The 20,619-nt window shown below is 33.7% G+C and overlaps 1 protein-coding gene across 1 annotated transcript; it reads right to left on the bottom strand.

The window, feature by feature from the left end:
• Positions 1 to 3,261: 3,261 nt before the first annotated feature.
• On the bottom strand, positions 3,262 to 19,008 carry LOC107041506. The gene is made up of 9 exons (XM_015262083.1): positions 18,920 to 19,008; positions 12,831 to 12,967; positions 12,382 to 12,601; positions 10,482 to 10,775; positions 10,025 to 10,218; positions 9,475 to 9,630; positions 6,930 to 7,218; positions 6,728 to 6,856; positions 3,262 to 4,428 (listed from the first exon to the last, which is right to left on the bottom strand). Exons 2-9 carry the CDS (start codon positions 12,905 to 12,907, stop codon positions 4,147 to 4,149), a joined length of 1,641 nt encoding a protein of 546 aa, XP_015117569.1. The 5' UTR covers positions 12,908 to 12,967; positions 18,920 to 19,008; the 3' UTR covers positions 3,262 to 4,146.
• Positions 19,009 to 20,619: the final 1,611 nt, after the last annotated feature.

Here is a 20,619-nt window from a genome sequence, read left to right as displayed (position 1 = left end):
TGTATATACAGATTTAAGGGTAATTATGATAATCATGTAATGAGAATCACAAATAAGTTTAATGAATTTTCACGATTTCTTGGTTGAATGGAGTAGAAGGGGTTGAAAAAACGAATGGATAATGTGTATTTCGATGTGGTGACTCCATTCAACATCGACAAATTTTTAAAACTTTAATCATCCATCGAATGATGACTTCGATATTTTTTTTCTTCTATGAAATGTTGATCAATATCTCCATTGCATTCTTATTTTCCCAACTTTGGATTCAATGATCTGTTGTATCAATTATAACATTAATGCAAATATTATGACACAATACAGGTGATGAATATTCGTTAACACATGGTTAACAATCACGGGCAGTGAATCTGAAAAAAAATAGTCAGTGAATTTCCGATATCGAAAGACAATTTTATAGTGAAGTGGTAAAATAGTATTCATTGATTAGTGTTTGTAATACTAATTAACGAAATCAAATATTATTTCCTATTTCGCTTTCCTATTCGACTATTTCAAATGATGAAAAAAATGATTTCAAGAAATAAAAATAATTCTTAAGAAATAAAATGATAATTTCAATATATCATGAATTAAAAACAGAAACTATTCAAAATAAAATTTCCCCGATTCAAAATTAAGTGGAATGCTTCGTTGTACCACTTCACTAAATAATCTCAACAAACAAAAAGTAAATTAAATCAATTCTCATGTCGTCTACCACAGAAAAGTTACATTAACCAAGCCACAACACTGCGTACAAATTATGTGAGATCATGATTTTTATTGAATAAAAAAAAAGAATATTGAATAAGAAATAAAGAGTAAAGTGAACTTTTTGTATCTTGGCTTCAGTCGTGCCTCCCCCCCCCCCATAAAACATAAAATGAACAAAAAAAATTGCAAGATATTTGAGGATTATATTTTTTCTGCGAGAATGGGTGAAGAAAAGTCAAATGAAAATGAATAAAAAAAAACACTCGTTATGTGAGAATTGTGTACATGTGCAACTTCCACCACACGAGTCTTCAAATCTTTTACATTTTAAATTTCCATGTGTGTCCAATAATTGAAACGATGAAATTGTGAATAATTAATTTTCACAGTATTGGCTTAGGCAACTAGTCATTGTAAAGAGAAGACGAATGAATCAATCAATTAAATTGAATTAATTAATTGATGGACTAATTAATTGATTGATTGAAGAGTTTTGTGATTAATTGCAGTGAAAAAAAAATTCAGAGGAATTTTCATTCATTTTTCCAAACAATTTATTTGTTAAAACTGTTAATTTGATTTTTTTCACGCAGTGAATCACGAAATTCTATGGATCAAGTACATAGTTAAGCTATTTAATGTACATTAGGGCTTGTAAACGGCTTTGATGATGCTTGGATTTATACAAAATCGATAAACAATAATAGGCACAAGGATTAATGAGATGGTGTGCGCTTGTTACGGAAGGAGAGCTGATTCAGGGGTGAAGGGGGGCAATTTCGGGTTTATCTCGTAAACGAGAGGTTTTAGGAGAAAACGCCCCTGAACATTTTTTGCAGGAAATTGAATTCTCTACGAGAAAGTTCATATCACATTTTCTCGTAAACCCACTGCTGCATGAGATAATTGCGTCTTAACATGTTGGAACAGGGAATTGCTTTTGGAATGAAAAAAGTTTTATTAACTTTACATATATCTAAAAAACGAGTGGTTTTAGGGGAAAATGTTGTAAAAGCATTTTTGTAGCTGATGAAATTTACTACAAAAATGCTTTGTGACATTTTCTCGTAGCGTCATTCATTACTGTAATAATTGGACATGTAGCAGATTAAAAAAATCAATTTCTCATGTTCTGTCACTTGTTCCCTTCACTCCTGGATTTCCCTTTTTAAAAAATATTATTTGCCATCATTTTTCTATAAATTTCGTTTCACTAAGACAATTACGATTATTTCGTTAGATCGAGGTCGAGAGGATGAGAAAATGGCGTAAAAACTGGAAAGCAAAGAAACAAAAAACAAAAAAAATGGAATGAAATTAGTTGAAAGCCGAAAGCCCAGACTGTTTCCAACGTCCTAGCAAGAAAAATGATTTCTTGGAACCAAATGAGAACAAAATGAGTAATTAAAAGTAATATCGTGAGTATTTTCCCTCCCCGAGATACGATATACGAAAAAAAGAATTAGAAAATTGAAAAAAAAATACAAAACAAACTGCCTTTCACTCAAAACCATCCATCGCCTTTGAATTCTTAATTTGTAAGTGTGCACATCAAATTTTATAAAAAAAAAAACAAAATCCTCACCGTCACATTGTGTAATTAGGCTTAGTTGTTAATGCGCTGAGGGGAGAATAATTTAATGAGTGAAAGAAATGGAAATCAATTGCTGTCGTCAATTGGAATAAGAGTTTTGATAATTTAACAATTTCCAATCATTGAAATTACGAAACAATTAAAAAACGTTGATCAACCCCGTGAAGTCATAAGACCTGAAAAATTGGATTTCAGTTTTTGAAAACGGTTTAATTATCATTTACCTTGTTAAAAAATGGTTTTAAGACGAAATGCCATACAAATTTTTTGTGAGAAATTTTCCGGTCTACAAAAAAGGTTCAGAGGTATTTTACTCTGAACCGAGTAGTTTCCAAGATATTCCCGAAAATCTGCAAACAAAAAAAAATTCAAGAACGAAAAAACATGGAGACATTCGTCGTAAACATCAAGGAAACCACTGGGTTTAGAGCAAAATGTCACTAGACCTTTTTTGCAGATGAGAAAATTTCCCACAAAAAATCTCCTACGGCATTTTCTCCTAGAACCCCTCGTTATCCAGCTAAATCCCTCAGCAGTATTTTTAATTAAAAAACTTCTTATTCCACTTGATAACAGTCCACTTCGCTTCTACTATAAAATCGTTTGGCATTTAAATTAACCATAAACTTTTTGTACATTGCGTGAAAAAAAACTTCGATCCAGTTCCAAAAGAAGAGATAATAAACGCAAGCAGATCCACTGGCTGGAGATAAATTCCTTGGGGGAAAAAAGAGATGAATTTAAAAAAAACAAGAACGTACACTAAATATATCAAGTATACTCCAATGAGTGGAGATAAAGAAAATAGTAAATATGTAGCATATGTATACTTAGGTAAGACAATGTGTAAATAGTAAACAAATAATGATAATTGAAAAATGCGATGAAAAAATAACAAAATATGGAAACGAATCTAAACACTAATTAACGTATGAATTAAACCAAAAATGTTCAGAACGAATGTCATAAGATTTATTGATGAAATAAGTAAATAGTAAAAACAATTTGTTGACAGGCGACAATATTGATGATTTAATTCATTACAGGTATTCTCCCATCTTCCTATTCTTTAATTTTATCCTTTATTTTACGCTTTTATTAATTTTGTAATGGGTAGAGGCATAAAAAAATTCTAAACTAATCATACATGGAATTACGTTTACGCTAATTGGGCGAGAAAATAATACTAAAGGGAAGAGTGTGAAATAAATTTCATTGGGAAAATGGAGGATCTTCTGTTACGAAAATTACTTGGGATTATTATTATTATTAGCATTATTTAATTAATTGATTGCGTAAAGACTTTTGTGATTAATTGCAGTGAAAAAAAAATTCAGAGGAATTTTCATTAATTTTTCAAAACAATTCATTTGTTAAAATTGTTGATTTGATTTTTTGAAACAATGAATCACGAAATTGTATGGACGAAGTCAATCTATTTAATGTACATTGGGACTTGTAAATGGCTCTGACGATGCTTGGATTTATACAAAACCGATAAAACGATAATAGGCACAATTATTAATGAGGTGGAAGGGCTACTTTCAGGTCTGTCTCGTGAACGACTGGTTTTAGAGGCTAATGTCCCTAGATAGTTTTTGCAGAGAATTAAATTCTCTAAAAAAAAGTTCATATCACATTTTCCGGTAAACCCACTCCTTCACGAGATAATTGCGGGTACGTTCAGTTCAATCAGTTGTGAATGTTTCAAATAGTTGGAATAGTTCGAATAATTTTTTCCCAAGATGTTATTCATCTCTTGAAGATCCTCAAGGCACTTTAGTTCTCTCAGAAATAGGACTGAAGGAATGGAGGATAATAAGTACCCGTACATTTTAATACGACTTAACGTGGCTTATTATCTCCGGTATATGTCCGTCCTCGTTCTTGGGTGTCTCATCCATCTCCTTGTAGTTCTCGGGGACAGGATGCGGGCCAGGATTGCTCAGGTCATTGGCTTTTTCCTGGACCTCCTTGAACGAGGCCTTTATGTTGTCCAGGGCTGCACCCAGACCCGATTTTATCTGATTGAACTCCTGGGTCACCAGGAAGAGCCTACCCAGGAGGTAGTTCAGGTTCTCGTCGACCTCTGACATGCGTTTCGTGATCTCTTCGACCTGAGGAAAAATTCAATTAACAATTCAGAGGATTCTAAAAACAGAGGCAATTAATTAGATTAAGGGGAGACTACTGTGACTTTTCCAAGTCGTGGGTTATTGGAATGAGATTTTTCATACATAGAAGATCGATTATATAGATCTGAAAACGAATAATTAGTGCGAGAAAATTTTTTTTTGTTCGTTTGCCCGAAAATTTAAAATGCCAAAAACAGTCCAGGGCCTCCAATTTTTGAGGTACAGAGGATGTTTTTTTTTTCAAACTGTTTTCAAACGGAACAATATGCGGAATAACAATTACGAGCTATTTTTTTTAGATTCCCTTTTTACATAGCTAAATTTGCTTTTTTTGTTTTTTTTTTACACAAATAGTGAATTTTTTTACATGAAAAAAAAAGAAATCAGCTGTATACGAGTCGAATTTCAAAAAACTGGCTCGTAACTGTTGTTCCACACATTTTTCGGGTAAACGAACAATAAAAAAAATTCTATATAGATTTATAAAATTTATAAAAAGAATTCTATATACATAGATCTATATAATCGATCTTTAACGTATGAAAAGTCTCACTCCAATAACCCACGACTCTTAAAACTCACAGTAGTCTGCCCTTAAGGGAAGACTACTATCGTTTTCGAGAGAAACGAGAGGCGAGAGAGTCTCCCCTTAAGGGGAGAACTGTGAGTTTTTAAAGTCGCAGGATATTGGAATGAGATTTCTCATACATTGAAGATCGATTATGCATGTCTAAAAACGCATAATTAGTGCAAAAAATTGAGTTATCAATCTTCATTTGCTCTGGAGACGCTTGAAATGTTAAAAATAGTCCAGGGCCTCCAATTTTTAAGCTACAGAGATTTTTTTTTATTTTTTGAAAAAACGTGTACAACAATTAAGAATTATTTTTTTGCAATTCCACTCCTACACAGCTAATTGGTTTCTTTCTTAATAAAAAATTGCACTATTCGTGTAAAATAGCCCGAAAAATGTTTGTGAAAGCATCGAGAATATATTTTAATTATTTCAAGGATCATTTTTCTACCTATTTTACATGAATGGCGCAAATTTTCATATTAAGGATGTTTATCCAAAATCACAAGTATTAAAAAAAAATTGATTTTTTTTGGCTGAGAGATGAAGTTAGTCCCTTCATCTTGATAAAAATTTCAATCCGCGAACCCACGTTTATTATTTAGAAATGGAATGGACAAAATGCACCAAGCGCATGCGCTAACATGCGCTTATATGGGATAGAATCTTTCAAATATTTCCTCTTTTTGCGCGGGTACCCCAAATTTTTTTCCGGCCATTCGATTCAATATAGTTTTGTACATTACCTTCTATTTTTATTTCTATTTTTAGAGTCTTGTAGTAGGTGAATTATAAATTTCAACATAAATTCCATAAGAGCTCGTGTATAAGGAAAAATTTGTTTATTTCTGGCGAGCCTATTGCGATTAATTTTTTTTAACATCAAAGAAGTTAGTTTTATATGTTCTGCTATCAGCCAAAAATTTATAGAATTTTCCTTGAACATGAAAATATAAGATTTGCTGAAAACGGCTAAACATCCTTAAACAAAACGAAATCAGCTGTGTAGTAGTCGAATTTTAAAAAACTAATTCGTAATTGGTCTTGTACACTTTTTTCAAAAATAAAAAAAAAATATTTTCAACGTTTTAAGCCTGTGCTGGGCAAGCGAACAATAAACAATTAATTTTTTGCACTAATTATTCATTTTTAGACTTATATAATTAATCTTCAATGCATAAGAAATCTTACACCAATAGCCCGCAACTTTTAAAACTCAGTAGTCTCCCCTTAATCAGATTCGATGTTCCATATCTTTGTCCCCAATGTCTAATTCTCTCAGTAGTAATGCCGTGAGACGTGAGAGAAATGAGACGAGACGAGAGACATGACAAGACGAAACGAGAAGTGTCATTCGAGACAATGACAGCAACGTGATGGGACGAGAGAAGCTGGTCGACAACGAGAGAAACGAGAGGCGAGAGAGTCTCCCGCTCTCTGCTCCTCTGTGTATTTTTTTCCCGTGCAAATTGGATTATAGAGACGAGAGAAGAATTGCTCTGACGAGACGAGACGACACGAGAAATTGTATCTTCTCGTCTTGTCTCGCTGCATCACTATCTCTCAGTGATAAGTAGGTCAAGAAAATTTCCCAAGACCTTTGGCTTCAAAAATTTCCTCAGCTAAAAAAGCTCTAAAAATTTTTTTCTCTGCCACCGTGAGCTTTCAAGATATTACCAAAACCCGAACACTATTTTCTCCACTCACTTTACTCTCCATTCCCCCCAACGTCGTGGTTGTCCCATTCACATAAGCTTCATTCTGCTTGTGCAGCTTCTCCAGAGCTTTAGCACTCTCAGTCATCTGCTGGTACATCACATTGATCTGCCTCCAGACCTGCGGAAAACAAAACCGACGAATTAAGAGGTTCTAAAATTTTTTTCAACTGAATTTCTTGAATTTTAGTCACTTGATTCATCTCCTGCTCCATCTTCGTGGTTAAATTGGCAACAGCTCCATTCTGATTATCCATTATGTCATTGGAGATGCCATCGAACCTGGAGTTGAGGGTATCATTGATGTGAATACTCTGAGTTTTCACTAAATCGCCAACTTCCAGGAGAATCTGGTGAACCCCATATTCCACTCGTTTCTTCGTGTCCAGAACGTCATCTGCCATGGCCATCATAACTGAATGGCCTTTCACGAGGTCATTCAGCCCCTCATTCACGCGATCTACATTATTCGCCATATCCAACCTGCAGAGGATTTTGATTACGAATTCAATTTTTAAGATTTTTGAAAAACTCGCCGACTCAATTTTTTTTGGTTGTCAATTCTCAATGCACCCCCCCCCCTTTCACGCACGAAAAAATTTAATAGAAAAACCTATCGAATTCGTTAGAAAATTCTATTGAATTTCTATTAAACTTTCTATTAGTTTTTGGGTGATTCTATTTACATGTTTAATAGAAAACGTCAATAGAAACACGTACATAAAATGTTCATGGCCTGGCCATGGTCTTTTGGCCGCTTGCCATGGCCTTTGACCTTTAAGGTCATAAGGGTCACAAGGTACAACAAGGTCACGAGGGTCAAGAGGATCAATCTCCCTTACTTGATAATTTGATTATTTTTTTTTTTCCATGGAAACGCCAGGCAACGTCCCTCAGCAGCGCCATGGGAACTCCATGGCAAAGGCCATGGCAACTCCATGGCAAGCGGCCAAAAGACCATGGCCGTGGCCACACTGAGAAAAAAAATTATTTTTGCCAAATATCCATTTACTTGAGAGAAGTATTTATTTTGTCAATTCCATATTTCTCCTGCCGAGGCATTCCCGGTCAATTCTCATTAGGCTTCAATTGTGACAATTATATTGCTCTAGAAGATGATCATGTTAGCTGTGAGTGAGTGAGTGAACTCTCTCAATAATTATCAACATTGAAAAATTAATCAAAATTCTTTTCCCTAGGAAATAAGAAATTTAGGAAAAATGAATAATTATTGAAGGAGTTCATCGAAGGTCATGTACAGCATAGTCTTCCTCTAGTGCAACATGATTGTCATAATTGAAACCTAATCAAGCTTGTCTGGGAATGACTCGGATAGAGAAATTCAACTTTAAAAAAGTAAATACTTCTCTCAAGTAAATAGATATTTGGCAAAAATATATTTGTTTCTCAGTGCATGAACATTTTTGTACGTGATAAAAGTCAACAGAATTCGATTTTTCTACATAAATTAATCTTTTCAGACATTTTCTATAGAATTTCGTCGGCTCAAATTTTCCAAGTTTTTTTCATTCTTTTTTTCTTGTCTTCTCATCAAGAAAATCAAACAAAAAAACTTAGAACATTTGAGCCGAGGAAATTCTATAGAAAATATCTCAATAGAATAAGTTATACAGAAAAATTGAATTCTATTGACTTTTTCTACTGAATATTTTCTATTGAACATTTCAATAGAATCGGCCAAAAACTAATAGGACAGTTCAATAGGAATTCAATAGAATTTTCTAATAAATTCGATAGGTTTTTCTATTAAATTTTTTCGTCCGCACTTCCCCCCCCAAAGAATGTTTTTTTGCGATAACTAAAAAAAAATTTCTGACCTGATTGAATGATGGCTTAAAAATTTAGTTTGCATGTGATTTTGACCGAGTTTGAAGATGAAGGCGATAACAATAATTGTTATTTTGATCTATTTGAAAATTTGCAAAAATTTTATCTTTTTCGAAATTCAGAATTCCGGGAATAACACTGAATATTATGCTTCAAACGAATTCAATTATAGCTTAAAATGTTTGTTTTAATCCCATAAAGTCGAAGTTAAAAAATGATTACGATATAGCTGTATGGCTTGATTTGATTTTTATGATGATTGTTGAAAATTTCGAATTTTTCATGAATTTTCCTGAAAGTGAGCTTCCTGATGGTTTCTTCAAATGTGATGTTTTAAATTCATTCAACGATGTATAAATAAAATTTTTCTATCAACATTTTATCGAAGGATTCAGGGGAGAGATAGAACCGCAAAAAAGACAATCGGTTGTATAGAAGACAGGAATAATAAGAATAATGGTGATGATATCATTCAACTAAGTTGAAAATCTGACAAAATTAGTTAAAACGAAATTGTATTAAATTTAATAAAATTAAGTAAACAATGAATTATACATGATAGAAGGAAATGATATGCAAAATAACCATTCGGAGGCATATTGCTAATTTATTAGCAAAAATTACTAGGGGAGAGTGGGGTAAAATGGACACTTTAGACTTTTGTTTTAATTACTCATAACTGAGAAACAAATTTATCAATTGAGCTCAGTTTAGTCTCATCACAAAGGGAAAGAATTGTTCTTTGCAATGAAAAAAAAAATGATTAAATTTTATCAACATTTCAACCCGTCATTAACATTTTTTAAAAAAGTCAAGTGTCCATTTTACCCCAACCTCCCCTATACTATATTCGATACGAGGGCAATTTGCCGCTTGTTTTATTGAATTTACCTCAATTCACCAATTGCATGCTTCGTTTCCTGATTCGTCTCCTGCACATTTACGTCGATTTCATGCACCTCGCGCGCTATAGCTTCCCTGAGGGCGTGCTTTGTCTCCTGGAGAACTGCCTGGGTCTCGTTGTGAAGCGCATGAACGTCAGTTGTCCTAGAATATTCAGGAAAAAATCAAACAGTGAAAATGCAGCAGCTGAAAATATTTACGTATATCTTTAGAGGGAAGACATGTAAAGAAAAATGTGATATGACATTTTTTGTGGAGAATTTCATAAGCTACAAAAATTTTATTATGACTTTTCCTCGTGCACATAGTGGGTTTGGAGGAATTTCCACAAAAAATTTCCGTTAAAAAATGAGCTGTCGTTGACAACAACAACTAAATGCTGAAAAATCTCGATAGCAAGTCCTCTTATCAAAAAATATATCAGAACCTTTTTTATAGAGAATTTAACGCTCTGCAGAAAATCTCTTATCACATTTCTTCCTAAACCCACTCGTTGCTGAGATATTCCCAAAAATTCAGAAATAAATTTTTTGTGTACATTGGAAGTTGTTGGATCCTCTCGGAAGTGTCTTCTGCAAGTTCTTTCAGTCTCATAAGCGTCTCGGCCTGTCCCTCGAGTGCAGGGCTGACCTCCGCCTTCTCACCGACCTTCTCATGAAGTTGTTGAGTACTTGACTTCAGAACCTCCAGGGAAGCTTCCATATCACTGATTCTGGTCCCAATTTTTTCCACCTGAGAGGATTTTTCGAATTAATTCTGCAGGGACGGGCATTAAAAAGGGATTACGATGACGAGAGGGTGAGGAAAGGTCATGAGGAGGGGCCAAGGATCAAACAACAGAGTAAATATTTAGTTGAGGCTTTTCTAAATCAAAAGGGAATGTTTTTTTTTAGGAATAATAATAAATTGGCAATCAATTCTGGGTTTTCTCACGTGGAGAAAAGTGAATTTTTAGGACTGTTGCCAAAATTTCTGCATGAGGAGACGATAAATACCTCTTCAGACACAACAAGGAGCTTGGCAGGCGCATCCCCCAGCTTGTTGGTAATAGCTTCGAGTGCAAACTCCAGTTTGACGAGTTCACCACCAATAGCTGCCTCCGTTTTATTGAGTTTTGTCATTATCTCGGAAGGCCTATTATCGTGAATTCTCGGTACTTCGGTATCGGTTCGACGATTATTCTCAGCGAGTTTGCTATCCACATCCGTGAACCAACTGTTTAGATGACTCTCCAAGAGTTCAACGCCGTCCGCTGTTTTTTGCATTTGAATTCTCTCTCTCTCGTCTCTCTGCAAATTCAGTACGCTTATCATTTTTAGAAAACTGGAAATACCGTCGAATATATTGGACGTATAAAAAAATGACATAAAGCACTTTTGCAGGAAATTTAATGATCTACAAAAAGTTCGCATAACATTTTTTTCCAAACCCAATAACTTCCGAGGTATTTGCAAAATCTTCAGATCAACAAATGGTACACAAATGTATGTATATATATGAGTTATTCCATGCCAAATGAGTCAACGGCTAACTCTCACCCTCTTGAAAAATGACGGCGATTTTTTCTACGATTAGGGGGCTTGAAAAACTATCTCTCAAATTTTTTCAGGTTTTTGTGACAGCCCAGTTCGGAAATGTGATTTTTTTCACATTGTTCCGTTTTTTTACAATAACTCGAGTTCTACTCATCCAATTTCGATTTATTAGGAGGCAAAATTTTCCATTTTTCACCGCCTATAAGAATGTTTTTTTAAAAAAATTCCAATCTTTATATACTCAAAATAACGAATTTTCGAAAAAAAAGTTGAAAAACTTGAATTTTGGCAATTAAGTCACGGCCGATTATTTTAACTTTTTTCAGTAATTCTTGTAATGAAAACGAAAATTTTGAGCCGTCATACATGTTGGGTTCCATCCAGGATCTATCCTTTTTTTAATTTTTTCTTTTTAAAATTGCGAAAATTTTGTGCAAACATCTTAAAACGACTTTCATTATATATCAAAAAAATATGTAATATATAGGTATATATTAAAATTTACTTCATACTGTTTATAATCAAAGTCAACCAATGACATTTTGGGGTATTTTGACCAAATTCGCAGAATTTTGAGAATAAAAAATTAAAAATAAAATAGATTCAAGATGAAATGCAACATGTATGGCGGCTCAAAATTTTTGTTTTGATTATAGGAATTACTGAAAAAAAATTAAAATAATCAACAGTGATGTAATTAGCCAAATTCAAGTTATTCAACTTTTTTTCGACAATTAGTTATTTCGAGCATCTAGAGATTGGAAAAAATTTGGACAAAAAACATTCTTATAGTTGGTGAAAAATCTAAAATTTTCATCCCTAATAAATCGAAATCGGATGAGTAGAACTCGAATTATTGTAAAAGAAACTAGTAATTTGAAAAAAAAAAATCTCCGAACTGGGCTGTCAAAAAAATCTGAAAAAATTTGAAAGATAGTTTTTCAAGCCCCCCAATCGTAGAAAAAATCGCCATCAATTTTTAAGAGGGTGAGAGTTAGCCGTTGACTCATTTGGCATGCAATACCTCATATATATGTATAAAATTTTTTTTGTATGAAAAGCTGTTTAAACTCATTGGTTTTGTGCTAAATAAAAAAAAAATATTTGCAAAATAATTTCTACCAAAAAGCATGAAAATTTCTAGATTATTAAAAATGAAGTTAGAGTACCTCGTGAATATCTCTGAAACTATCGGACTAATCGGAAAATGTCATAAGACATTTTTGTAGATAATTTTATAATCTACGAAAAAGTTTTTATGACATTTTTTCCCAAAGCGAATAGTTTCCTAGATATCCGCCCACTACTCTGTACTGTTTTCTGCATCCCTCTCCCAATTGGCATTAAAATTCGATTAAACCTGTGAAATTAATTGCTCGATCCCTGCCATTCTCTCATCCAACTTAGTGAGATGCGTCTTGAGTCCATCAATAGCTGAGACTCTCTTCGATAAAAGACTAATGGCCTTTTTAACTTGTTCACCCAATTGGCGCTCTCTGACCTCGTGCCTCTCCAGCTTCTCTGTGTTCTCTCGCATCATGTGGACGAGACTCAGCATGGCATCTTTGATATCCTCGTGCCTTGACGGAAAATAATTTTCATGAGATGACTCATTCCCCCGGAAAATTTTCCAGAGTTGCAGTAAAAAAAGAACAAAACGACAAGAATTTTTTCTTCTGTGATTTTTTTCCTCCTCTCAATTGAGACAATTGTCGAGTCACTTTTTCCCATAAAAATTAATTAAAAACCCATCGGCGTAATTCCTTAATTCGAAATAAAGTGGAGGATTATTGGAGGATAGTCTCTTACGTGATTTCTCGGGCGTCAGATAGATGAATGACGAGAATTAGGTGGAGCAAGACCAATGAAATCGCCAGGAGCCTCATCCTCCCTTATGTATCTCCTCTCTTTTTTTTAATGCTTTTGGACTCGTGCCGGTAATTTTTCTGCGGACATTACCCAGAATCAATGGAATTCCATTTTTCTATAGAAATTTATTTTTTAATTATTGACAAGATCTATGCGCGCGCTCTCGCGCGCGCTCATCTATTCATTTGTTGAAATGAAGAAATGGAATTCATTGAATTTCATTTTCTCATGAATACCTTATAAATATTGATAATGAATCAAAGAGAATTCGACTAATGATTGAAATGAATAGCGAAGTAGAGTAAAAGAATCTATAAAAAATTTTTCATTTTCAATTAATTATCTTCAATTATCTTTAAAACAATCGGTCTCCATAAAAGGACAGAATTTATTAATTTCACCGATGATATATATACATGTGAAATATATATATTATACATCTATATGACGTGAAAAAAAAAATTTGCCACTGAAGAATTTGAAAATGCCGCGTGTTTTTTTTGTGAATAACTTCGTATCACATATTGACCAATCAGAATTAAGGATTAGCGGTCAGGTAGTTTCGAGATATTTCGATATAAAACAACTTCACTAATTTTTGTTTTCCATTGGTGCAAGAATAGTAAAACCTTGCCGTTTTTCACTTTCATTAATTTTCATCTCAAGAATAATGCAGGAGAAATTAATGGTTTAAACAAAGTTTTTCACAATAAGAATTTAATTGTTGAATAATTTCGTCGGAATCGTCATAATCATCTTTATCTTTTTCTTCGTTTCTCTTTTCCTTTTTGTGTTCTTTTTCATTTTTGGGGATGTATTGTGTACTTTATACATACATAATATCCTATATATATTTATATGTTTTTTTACAGAACTATATTAATTTTTTAATTACAGTTGAAAAAAAAATGAAGTATGAAACATAGGGGAGAGTATGGCAAAATGAAACAGTCGAGAAATGACTGCCGCAATTCAAGCAAAAAAAATTTTGTTTGTTAAATTTTTTTTATCAACTTTTTTTATTATTGGGAGTACCGATGAGAATAGTAAATCCTATTCGTCTTATAATTCAATCGATTATAATTGAACTGATTACATTAGGCCGATTACGCTTTTCTTTTTTCATTCGATTGACACTCAGCATCACATTTTCCTTTTTCCCCCTCTGGGTCTCCCCCTGGGCCTTCCTCTGGCCTTTGGATTTGGCGGTTTCATTTTATTTTCAATTAATCTATTGACAAAATCTTCTCCCGTCATTACGTCTCAATTTTTCATTCTACTGAACGGAAAATTATTATTCTCATTAGTACTCTCAAGAATAAAAAAAAGTTGATAAACAAAAGTTAATAAAAAAAATATTTAACAAGAAAAAATTGTTTTGCTTGAATTGCGTCAGTCATTTTCCAACTGTGTCATTTTGCCCACTCTCCCCTATAGTATATGGGGTATTCAATGTGAACTCACCCAGGTCAAAACCCTCACCATCGCCAATCATATTGCCGATTTTTCCTGTGGTTGTATATGGAAAAACATATTTATGACTTTTCAAATTTTTTCAGATTTTTTAAGGCATCCTGTGGGCAGTCATGTTTTTTTGCAAGTTTTATCTTCAAATGCCTGTAACTTCCGTAAAAATCAACCGATTTGAGTTTTTTTTTACAAAATGTGCGTCTTAGAACACACTTCCCATATAAAAATATGCCAATTTTTTTCAATTCGCTCTTCCATCGATTTCCTCAGAAAAACCTCAAAAAACTTCAAAAAACGAGTCGTTTTTTGGACCCTTTTTATATTTTTCAAAAAATTTCAGTGAATATATCGCACCAAAATAAATTTTTTTACCAAAGGCCAAAGTGGGATCTCTATTAGAACACACCACTCGAAAAGATTTATTGTTAACGAATTTTCAAAAAATCATCAAATTGTTCCAGATTCGAATATAATGCAGTGATTCTTCAGGCGGTAAATTCAAATAATGCTTCTGCGTTCAAATGCGAAAAGAATTTTGAAATTTTTGAAATTCTTCATCCCGGATTCATATATTCAAATTGGAAATGACGGCCACGAAATGGGAAGCCCACTTTGGCCTTTGGTGAAAAATTTTGTTTTGGTCCAATATATTCAATAAAATTTGTTGAAAAATATAAAACGGGTCTAACTTTGAAAACGACTCGTTTTTTGAAGTTTTTTGAGGTTTTTCTGAGGAAATCGATGAAAGAACGAATTGAAAAAAGTTGGCATATTTTTATATGGAAAGTGTGTTCGAAGACGCACATTTTGTAAAAAAAACTCAAATCGGTTGATTTCTACGGAAGTTACAGACATTTGAAGATAAAACTTTCAAAAAAATATGACTGTCCACAGGATGCCTCAAAAAATTTGAAAAAATTTGAGAAGTCATATTTTTCCATGTACAACCACAGGAAAAATCAGCAATATGATTGGCGATGGTGAGGGTTTTGACCTGGGTGAGTTCACATGGAATACCCCACATATAGTATATATTATATGATATTATGTATATATATACTATGTTATATATCTTTTTTCATTACAGTAAGAAATTAATCTCTCTTTTTTTACATTTACTGTAAACAAAAGATTAATCATAAAAAACTATAGATAGACATCATATTTCATTACTTCATAAGCGGAATAGAGGGTTCAAAAATCGTTACACTGGATTTTTTTAAAGTGGAATCTATTCGCATTAAAATGTTTTCTATAGAAATCCCTCCGGTCATTTTTGTGAAGAAAAATAAAGTAAAAAAACTTGTAAAATTCATGTCGATGAATTCCTGTAGAAAATGTCTGAAGAAAAAAGTTGTATCGAAACATGTAATTCTACTGGTGTTTTCTATTAAATATTTTCCATTGAACATTTCCTATAAAAAACGTGCAATAAGTCTTGCGGAATGCTTCAATAGAATTCGCCAAAAACTGATAGAAATTTCAGGGAAAGTTCAATAGAAATTCAATAGAATTTCCTGTCGAATTCACTAAGTTTTTCTATGAATTTTTTTATGTGTGATAGCAGTGGAGAATGTTAAATTAGAAATTTCATTCAAAATAATTTTCATTTTTAATACATCAAACATCACGAATGAAATCGTAATGCATCGCGATTGGCTATTAAAGAATGGCGTTTCACATTCGCTTTCATTCATTCATAATTTAGTATTCACAAGAATGATTTCTCGAGGCTGAGAATAAATCTCAGGTGATAAAAAATGCACTCGAGGGTTCTTTGACCACGTTGATTGCACAAAGAGGCAGATGGCTGAATACTCCAGCCACATGGCTCCAATAATTCCACTTCTTACGATACCAAGGGCTCATCAGCCTATCGCAATGTGCCTTTTCCTACGGGGCAACTCTAAATATAAACAAAAAATTGTTACACAAGGGGCATAGTTGATGCTCGTGATGCATTTTCAGAGTCCATGAACTCCAAGATCTGATTGAAGTGTTCGAGCAACAGACCGAGTCATTTATAATCAAGTGCAGGAGTTTCTTGGGTTGCACGTTGAACTTGGTACCGCCCAAACGATTTCATCAAGGGGCAAAGACCTTGACTCATGCTGTTAGCAAACAATAACAGAACCGAACACAATATAAATTAAAAAGCGAAAAATGCCATTTTTTTCATTTTTTCTTCTTAAAATCGCTCTGTTAATCTATTTATTTTTCAATTAGCGAGGGAATTGATTGGTTTTGCGGAGAAGTTTCATCAAATGAAAATGATCAAGTATAATTTTTTTAATGATAAATTAACGATTGAAGAGAACTATTTATTTCAGGGAAAAAGTTGAAATATTTTAAACAATTTTGCAAAATTCATTTTTTGATTCTTTTGCAAATATCTCGTGGAGGAAGGGGTCTAGCGGAAGATGTGTAAAACATTTTTTGTAGAGAATTTCATGGGCTACAAAAAAAGTTTTTTGGTGTTTTTCGATAAACTCAATAGTTTTTGAGATATCTGTCAAATAATAACTACGAGACTTTTTTTTTCTTCATCACTCCGCTGTTCGCAATAGGAAGATAATTCCGCGTGTGAATAAGAGGTCATCTTCCTGACCCGATAGACTCTCTCTTATCTTGGACCACTTGGTTATTGAATTCATGTATCATACACGCGAATAATCCCCGCGTTCACAATTTCCGTGATAAACAAAACCCTATTCAAATTCTATTTTCGATATTATCACGATAAAAAAGCAAAAGAAAATGAAATGATTATTATCAAATCGGTCCTAGAGATTCGTACCCATTTTGGACATGGGTATTCAAGTGTTACCCGCCCAAGTACTGTTCGAAATAGTTATTGCAAGTCGCTTATCTCAGTTGACTAAATAATAAACTAATTCATTCATTCGTGTTTTTAAACTTAAATTAAACAGATATTTAGTATTTCGTTCTATCTGAGTGAAAAATGAGATAGTGTTTCCTAGTTTATTTCACTACTCGACTATTTCAATCAATATGTAGAAGAATAGAATTTTTTTTTCACAGCGAAAAAGAAAATTCACGAGTCAAATCAAATCAAATTCCCTATCCATTTGAAATAATGAAATATAATTATTTCACACAATTGACGTCCACTATTTCAAATAGTATTTTTTGAAATCGAAGTATTGGAAAATATTTTGTGAAATGAAAATAGCAACTGCTCTGAATTATTCATTCAGAATTTCATTGACATGATTCAGATGAATGAAGAAAATCGTTAAAATAAATTGTCCAGAGGGAGAGGAAGATTAATTACGGGATGAGTGGTGTTATTCATCCGAGCGACATTACACAGAATGCCTGCGATTGACTGCAGAGGGAGATAAGAGGATATTCACTCAATTTTTGCGGGATTTCGGGAGTTTCTCGCGCGTTAGAACAAGAAATACTAAACGCCATTCTTTTTTCGTTCCGCTGACAATGAAAATATCTCGAAAACAAAGGGGTTTAGGGAAAAATGTCATAAAACATTTTTTGTAGAAAATTTCACCAGCTAAATTTGTTTTCCGTAATATTTTTTCGCCAGATCAATATCCTCCGAGATAATTGATCAAGCAAAACCATAATCATCAAAACTCACTGTGTTTTTTCTATTTTTCGTGTTCAAAAGATTGAAAATTTCGTTTCCGATAATTTGTCGACGACGAAATGATATTCTGGGGTAGATAGAGCGTAGAATTCCTCTAGTTTCTCCTTATCACTCCGAGATAATTCGTAGTTATTCTAATATTTCTCTTCTTCTTCCGAGATTTCGATTTTTCTTTATCTTGTTAACGGTTCCCTTCCCCCGAAAACGTGTTCTCCTGACGAATAATAGTCTAGACTTCATAGAAATCATAAACTTCCTCCTCTCAATGTCCATTTTTCAATGGGAATAGGGGATGCGTGACTTGGTTAACTGCCAAGTTTGAATGATTTCTATGCACCTCCAAGTGCCATTAGAATTCAAATCGTTATTTCTAATTCGGGAGTATGAGGGCGAGTTAAATATTGGAGCTTCCGGGGACCACGTTCCACTGTTACAAACGCTCTTCTATTGTATTGAACTTAATCATGATATATTATTTTTAATTCATCTCAATCCCATTCCATCAATCATAATGCGTGAAGAGTATCGGTTGCACTTTTGATTTGGTTCAATGCGTCTATTGAATTGTATTCCCTGCTTCAAATAGACTTATAATTATGGTCAATTATGCGTTTCCGGATCTGTTGAAGCCATTTTTATAATGCAAAAATATTGGATTCTCAACTTAATTCTTTTTAGAAAAGAGAAATCACCACAAATGTTCTTTATTTTTTCTTCTAATTAATTTTTTCAGTTTTATTCACTAAATTTTATCCAATTAATGATTTTGTAAGTGTGAAAAAGAGTTTAATTATCAGGAAAAAATTCATTTAGATGCGAGGAGAGAGATTTCGCGAAGAAATAAAAATCCGACTTTTGCAGCTGGAGGATTTAAATACCGAGGAGGAAATGTAAATTAATTGGAGGATGTAATAAAATAATATTGACTTACCGAAATTCGACTGCAGAATAGTTTGTAACTCCGATTGATGTTAAATAGTGTAAGTGTTCTGCTTAGCTCCCTGTTGCACAGAGAACTGGAACGCCTCTGGCCATTAAGCGAGAGCCTCGGGTTTTCTTTTTTAAAAATTGTGGCTACGACTCTTACGCCATCGTGAATTATCGTGGAGGCCTCGTGAAACTCACCATCGCGGACAAGTACAGATGCTGAGTAATTCCGGTAACAGAGCATAACAGAGCTCGTCTGTTTCAACCCACCACACCTCTACTGACCTCTACCCAGCGTTGGGCATCTGTCGATGACCGCAGTTTTTTACATGACATCGTAAAAAACGCGTAATTTACGTAATAAATGTAATAAATGTAAAAAACCAGCCGACGTTACTTTTTATCGTAAACCGTGAAGCTTCGCGAAGATTATACCTCACAAGGGTGACAAATCACGAGGGTCATACCGTGTAAGGGATGAATTTTACAAGGGTCAATCTCATTATTTATTGGTCTCTATTGAATTCGTGGCGTCATCATCTTGTGTCTTGACATTAACTTGTGTCATTCAACATTCTTAAATGATAAAACTAATTCAATTGTCTTCGGTAGCTTTTTTGAACTCTTCAGAAAAAAATGGTTCTTTTCAGGTCCAACTGGGCTTTTCCCGGGCTACAGATAATAAAGCGGAAAATCCAATAAAGTTCAATTGATAATGAGATTAACTTTCTCACAACGGAGATGACTTGTGACATTGGTCTTTTACAACGTTCGACCCTCGTGAAATTTACTCTTTACAAGATATGAGGTCATGTTTTTGTTTCTTAAAATGCCGCGAATCATGGATTTTAATCATATGAGCCAGGAAATGGTTTTATCGCCGTGTGGCATACAATATTTTATGTCTCTGGGCCCGAAAACCGCGATTCAATCGAGGAAATCGATGTTAGAATCGCGGTTTTACAGTCCTAGGGACATAAAATGATATTTTATGCCTCAAGTACCGAGAACCGCGTTCTAACCGAACAAAGTGAAATTAAAATTCGCAGTTTATCTGTCCTCGGGCCACAATATACTATTTTTTATGTGTCCAATACTGCGTCTTTGTCACGCGGAATAAAATAAAACATTCTAGTAATCGCAAGCTTGCAAAAATTGCAAGCTTTTCGAAGGAATGTAAAAAATGTAAAAAACCCGTCGAGGTAATTTACGTAAATTACGTCGGTAAAAAACGGTGTAATTGACCAACGTAATTTACACGCCCAATCCTGCCTCTACCCCCTAACTTTACTGTGTTACAGTCGGTGACTCAACGATCCAATACCTCGTTAATTATAATACAGTGAATTACACGGCGCGCTGTTGATATAGAAGTCCTGCTCTCTTCAGAGGGAATTCCTGTGTGCATGTATCGCTGTACATGGACAGGAATACAATTATGAATAATTTCTTCAAGTCTGTCTTCAATCCAGAAAACCACGAGCTTTCTAAGACTCTGAAAGACTTGTGACATCTGATTTTTCTACGTTTACGTTGCCCATCAGTAATATTATTTGTCCTTTCACATCTGAATAATCTCATCTCGTAGTCCGTATACATGAGTTAATCACATTCCGAACACCCAGCCTGAGACTTAAGTAGGGGAGGGTGGGGTAAAACGGACACTAGACTTTTTTTTAATTACTCATAACTCAGAAACAAATT

The sequence above is a fragment of the Diachasma alloeum genome, unplaced genomic scaffold (assembly GCF_001412515.2).
Source record: "Diachasma alloeum isolate Michigan unplaced genomic scaffold, Dall2.0 Dall_scaffold_00366, whole genome shotgun sequence".
Lineage (NCBI taxonomy): Eukaryota > Metazoa > Arthropoda > Insecta > Hymenoptera > Braconidae > Diachasma > Diachasma alloeum.
This window is presented reverse-complemented; position numbering and strand designations above follow the sequence as displayed.